Source organism: Cariama cristata, unplaced genomic scaffold (assembly GCF_000690535.1).
Source record: "Cariama cristata isolate BGI_N322 unplaced genomic scaffold, ASM69053v1 scaffold19238, whole genome shotgun sequence".
NCBI classification, from domain to species: Eukaryota; Metazoa; Chordata; class Aves; order Cariamiformes; family Cariamidae; genus Cariama; species Cariama cristata.
In genome coordinates, this window is record NW_009629633.1 from 28483 (window position 1) to 34482 (window position 6000).

The following is a 6000-nucleotide window of genomic DNA, read 5'->3' on the forward strand; positions in this document are numbered from 1 at the left end:
TAATATAGAAAGTTGCTATGTTTATCGGCAGTTGACATGCATGCATTATTGTTTCATTGAAAGAGGTCCCAGGTGGGAAACAGCGACTGAGGGTGGCTACGTGAGCCTCCAGCTCAGCAGGTGCTTGTTCCTCAGCTTCCTCCACGGCCCTTACCACAAAGGCAGCCCAAACTCCAGTTCAATGCTTGCCAAACCAGAACTGGTGCTTTGTGTGACTCACACTTAATTGGCACATATGTGCATGTGCGATACAGACACACCAGCTCCCCTTTCAGCAAGGTATTTCAAAACAGGCACATGTTCTTGGAAAAAAAAAATCACAAGGATGATTGTCTCTACCTCCATGCTAGTATTGGGGTCAAGGTCATCACACTCTGATTCCTCTGAGCTGTTTGTCTCCTTGTTTGGCAGCATGAAGAGGAAGAAAGAGAACAAGAGATTAGAAGAGAGATTGGTTAGACAGGGCAGAGCAGCACAGGAGTTGTGAGCAGCATGGAAATGGGTAACAGTACAGAAAATGCTCTTAAAAAAAAAACCAAACAAAAACCAAACCGACAACAAAACCAAGGAAGCAAAGGCAAAGACATGCTTTTGCCAAAGAAGAAGCAGTGATTCTGCAAGTCGTTCAGATATTAAAAACAGGGAGGAAGCAACAGGAGGAAGAACCGTGGCCACCATGCTGGAGCAACCGCTTCCCTCGAGCCCAGTCCTTCCCTGGCTGACGGCAGGGCTGCAGGGTGGCTGTGCAGTGGGTGCCAGGGGCACCCGGGTTGCAGTGGCAGGGTTCCTCCCTTTGCACATGCCATGGCTACTTCACTAGGCTTACAAGATTGAAAGCCTCCGCAAAGGAAAACACTTAATCATGGGCTCTCCTGGAGAGGGTGGATCCAAAGGACATGCTCAAGTGCTTTCCTGAATCAAGGCTAGGCTTTGGTTGTGTCAAAATCACAACAAGTGTTTGCTTGCCTCTGTTGGGAGGGAAAGCCCCAGATTAATCCTGAGCAGGCCTCATGGTCGGTTTATAGGGATGGATCCTCTGAATTGGAGCACAGTAGTCAGGCACCCACAGCAGGAGATGGAGATTAACCCCACAGTTCTCAACCTTTTCCATACTGGGAGATCTCAGAGAGAGAGAGACAGACACAGACACACACATACACACACACACACAGACACACACGAGACCCCGCTCCTGGCAAGACAGAGTCAGCATCTCTGCCCTGTCTGATAATATGGAAAGAAAAAGGTCATTGAGACCACCTCACCAGACCAAAAATCTTAAGCATCTCAAGGTTGAGAAGCCCTTATCTTAAGATGTGGTGTGAAATATTGGCTGAAAGAAAACTTAGCAACTTCAGTAAGGCCATTGGTTCACCCAGTGGCTTTCTCACTGCTACAGCTGCTCTGACGGAGCTGCAGATTGGGCTAGGTCAGAGGTCAGTAAACCACTATTGTCTCAATTTTAGGAACAGTAATTTAACCATATACACAGTTGTTTTTTTAATGAAGATTACTTACTTGGAAGTGGGATGCCAGGAAAAAGAAAATGAAAAACAAAGGCTGCATTTTATCTTGCATGCAAAAATCCTGCTAAAATGGATACTACAAAAAAAGAAAAAAAAAGATAACTAAAGTGGAAAAAAACCACAAAAACCAAAAAACAAACCCAAAATCACCGCCCCCTCCCTCTCTCAGGAGAGGATGCTATAGGGGGTGAAAAGGATGGGAAGCAGGAGAGCAGCACACAGCTTTCAGATGGCCTTACTCACTTTAACAGAGACTTTGTTCCCCAGAATATCCTTGGATTTACGTGGCCCATTGGCTTCATTTTTGCCACTGCTCTCCTTTTCCGCCCGCTTTCTCATGCGCAGGGTATGCCATGAACATGACTTCCTGTTGTACCAAAAAACGCAGCAATCAAACGGCAAATCATAGCAGGAAGAAAGGATTTGGAAAGGGGAACCAGCATCCACATTTGCGATTACTGCAATTCCCTAGAAGGTGAAAGCCACCAGCAATATGCCTATCTCAATCTCAGCAATGAGAGTTGAAGTTAAAAACCAACCAAACCAAACAGTTCTGCGAAGCAGATGTTGTGCCACACTTGTTGTTTAAATGCATGGAGCAGGAAAAAAATGTCCATGATGGAAGCAGGCAACTAGAACTTGGTCATCTGGTTTCATGGACTTTGTCTTGCATTGCCACAAATAGAAATCTGTTTTATTTTTACTGCAGTTAAAAGGCCAATTTGGCCCTCAATCTTGTCAGTTAGGAGGAGTGAAACAAATGTAAATACATGAGAATGGTCTTAATAGACTACTGAGTAGAACAAATAAAAAAAAATTAAGAAATTCAAGGTGTTTCTTGCTACATGTTGCTCAGAACATAAAGAGCTCAACAAATAGGAGCTACATCATTAGATTTCCAAGAGATAAGTCATTTCCTAAAATGACAAGCTCTGCTGTGCCTCTCAAGACCAAGAATTTCCCATTTGATTTTGCCAGTCCAGTTAGGGAGGACATCAGTCAGTCTACGGTTTTTGGCTAGCATCACAGCAGGCACGATTTCCAGTACATATTTCACCCCTCATTACTGCTCCTTTGAGCTTAACACTTGGAAAAAACCCAATAATAGACCATCTCACCCTTTGTAAGAGCAATGCTGTGTTGACAACAGAAATTGCATATCAAAGCAGACATAAAAATTAAGAAAAAAACAAAACACTTCTTAGTATGGATTTAATTTGATTTAAATAGTGGACAGGTTGGGGGGGATTTGGGAAAGGGTATGTTGTCCAAAGCAGAAAGCTCTCAAAACAGCAGTGTGATGAGTTGGGATCCAGGTTCAAAGCATCTGCCCACCTTTAAGTCATGCAAATTTAATTTGCATGTTTAAGCCCAATGTTTGGCACATGTCACGTCTACAGTACCTTGACACATTTTACAAAGCAAGTTGCATGTAATCCAACGATCACCTGCGATGCCAATAAAACGCAGTATGTTAGCAAGGTAGGACTCCAAGGATGCCCCACACAGCCGACGCTCCCCCATGAACGCTGTGCCTGATTCCTAAGCATTTTTTTGGTTACATTTCAGGACCTGATGGGAGCTGTACAATAGTTCAAATTAAAAAAAAAAACAAACGTAAACTACCAGCCTTCTAACAGCTGGCTGCCACTGACACAAGACTGAACTGGGTCATATCGACTGGTTTTGCAACCAGGATTAGTGTCCCCACTGCGAACAGCTGGCACGGGCAGTCGTCTTTGAGCACAAGGAGCACCAGAGCACCCTGCACATCTCAGCCAGACAGTAAGTGCTGTCTGGTATTTGGGCATTTCTGGAGGAGGTTCAAATTAGTTGTGCAGAGCAGGGGAAGTTATCCAACACTTCAGGAGTGTTACATTTCCCTTTAAGATACGGTAAGAGTTAAGGACATGGCTGATGAACTCCTTGACCTATTGCTGAATAATAAATACATGGTCCCAACACTACTGTATTGATAACATATTTTGTGTAGAGTATTTGTCAACCGAAGAAACAGTTTTATTACTTATATCAATTAGTCAATATGATCTGGCAGACTAGACAGAGCTGAAGATTAACACCAGCTCCGGGTTGTTTTTTACCCATAGGACTTCTATTATTCAAGCATCTTTTTGGTTTCAGGGTTGTTTTAGCCGTTTGACTCTGAAAACATGATTTAAGACTTTAAATCTCACTGCAGTGAGAAAGAGAGAAGTGCAATGCATGTGTCTTTCAATTTTGTTACGCCTTCCTGGCCACAATTCATTCGACTACATAATTTGACGCAGAATTTGACTGTACAGCTGCCATGAAATCAGAGTCTTCACCAGGAGCCTGGTGCCGTGGATGAATCTAAGGGCACGTGGTTGCGTATTGTGGTTAGAGAGGAACCCGGGAATGGCCGTGGTGGATGTGCAAGAGACATGCTAAGCAATCCCTTTGGCTTAACATGCAATTGATAGTAGCATTCATTACTGACTGACAGTTAAAGTCATTTTTTCTCTTAACTGAAACTGCAGCAGAGATCGAATTTTTTTTTAGTGCATCTGTCACAAAATCTTTCCTCGTGTTCAATTCTGCACCTCGAGGCACTTGTGTAAGGTAACACAATTTGTAGCACACATCATGCATTACCATCTAGTCATTTTAGATGTTAAAAGAAATCAACAGGTATTACTGAAAAGAGGGTTGTACCTTCTGTATTTAATACCAAAAAACCACTTTCTTGCATTAGTCATTTCAGACTGACAAATTTCTAAAAATCAGAAAAGAAAAATATATATCCACACATTTGTTAAATAAGCAACAAAATGTTATAAACAAAAAACCAAAACAAAACCAAAAAAGGGTCAAACTAGTTCTTTTACCTCATTAAAACATGCTCATGGTGAAAATTTATTTTACATATTTAAAATAGTACAGTTAAAATTAGTTACATTACAGGTACAATGATGAACATTGTGACTATCCATTATATTGCACAACCTGACTTCAGCAATATGAGTTTTGTTTTTTTTTTTTAAATAGTGCAAAATACTTTATACAGGAATGTACTTGGATGGGGGTCTTGCAAACCAAAAAATATATTACAAAAGTTACTGCAAACAGAAAAAAAAAACAAACAAAAACAAAATAAAAAAAAAGATACAAGCTGTACAAGGAAATTGCCATAGACAACAAAATCTCTCCTCCTTGAGAAGCGAACCTCAGTCCAACACGGGGCCTGGATTTTTTTTGTGGGTTTGTGGGGGTTTTTTTGCTAGATGCTATTATAACCAATATATAGATTAGTAACTTAATACAACATAAATATAAGTCCAGTCCAAGCAGGTCCATGTTGGTGTAAAATGGTGTAATGTAAAACATATCTTTAACTGTCTATGGTTTTATATCTCTCCAAAGTATAAACAAAACCCCACAAAATGAAAATAAGCAAAACCCGAGCTATCCACCCAGGCTGCCCGATGCTGCGGATTGACCACTCAGCTTGTTCCAATGGCACTGTAGATAAAAATCAGAAAACCCTACCATTTGGGTTTGTTTATTTTTTTATTTTTCCTCAAAAAATCCACATAGTGCTCCCAGCGAAGCCAACATGGCACTTACTTGATGCTTCCGTCGCTATTATCTGTAGCGGATTTAGTGAGGGGAGCCAAGATATTGCCAGGGATCCATCCTTCAGCAGCCGGAGAGTGGTCGTTTGCAGGCTGGTACACCAGGAACATGTTCTGCTGGTTGACAGCAAGGATCTGAACCACCTCTCCTTGATTCACACAGATCTCATCTTCCTTCAGTGCATAGTAATCTTTAATCACCACCATGGAAGAGGTCCCATTGCACCCTCCCAAATCAGTCTGTGAAAATGGACACAACACAAACCGGTGAGCAGGCAGCGCTGAGGAACCTGCCTTTCCAGCAGCAATCCCACTACTTCATTTCCAGCCTAACTGTACCAGGGACAAAAGATACAAAACACTGAAAGTTCACATCTGTAGAAAAGGATTTTAAGGATCTGAAAGGTGGCAGTAATCTGATACACACCAGCCTCCTATTTCACATTAGATTTCACAGCTCCTAGTGACCGGGCCCCAGCCATGTTCTCATTTGCATGGTGTTACAAATCAACGATCTGTGCTGAGCCAGATAGGGGGAAAGACCAATGACGGCTCAATGTTAGAAGTCAAATGAATACTCACACATCTCATGATCTTAAATATAGGTCAGTGGCTTTCGTCAACTGCAGCCAGCAGCAGGGTCCAAACCCTGCTGATGGTTACTGACTCTTTGGTGGTTTGTGTGCAGTGCACATGCACCCAAATTATAACCTTCAACTGGCACCCTGTGAGCTGTTACGTGCGAAAAGGTCTAAACTATTCTATACCATCAGAGTAGACTTCTTCAGGGATGGGTGGTTAATGGATATTCGAGAAGACTGAATACTGCTGCTGCCAGTACTGCAAATAGATGTTCAGTT

General features: G+C 42.1%; 1 protein-coding gene across 1 annotated transcript in view; it reads right to left on the reverse strand.

Moving 5' to 3' along the window:
* LOC104165589 (kalirin-like) overlaps positions 1-6000 on the reverse strand; it is a gene marked incomplete at its 5' end in the record, with an annotated part of 34004 nt that overhangs the window by 22909 nt on the left and 5095 nt on the right. Inside the window, 3 exons of the mRNA XM_009705251.1 lie at positions 340-399; positions 1770-1893; positions 5133-5380. Coding sequence (XP_009703553.1) covers positions 340-399; positions 1770-1893; positions 5133-5380 — 432 coding nt within the window. The remainder of the gene's footprint in view (positions 1-339; positions 400-1769; positions 1894-5132; positions 5381-6000) is intronic.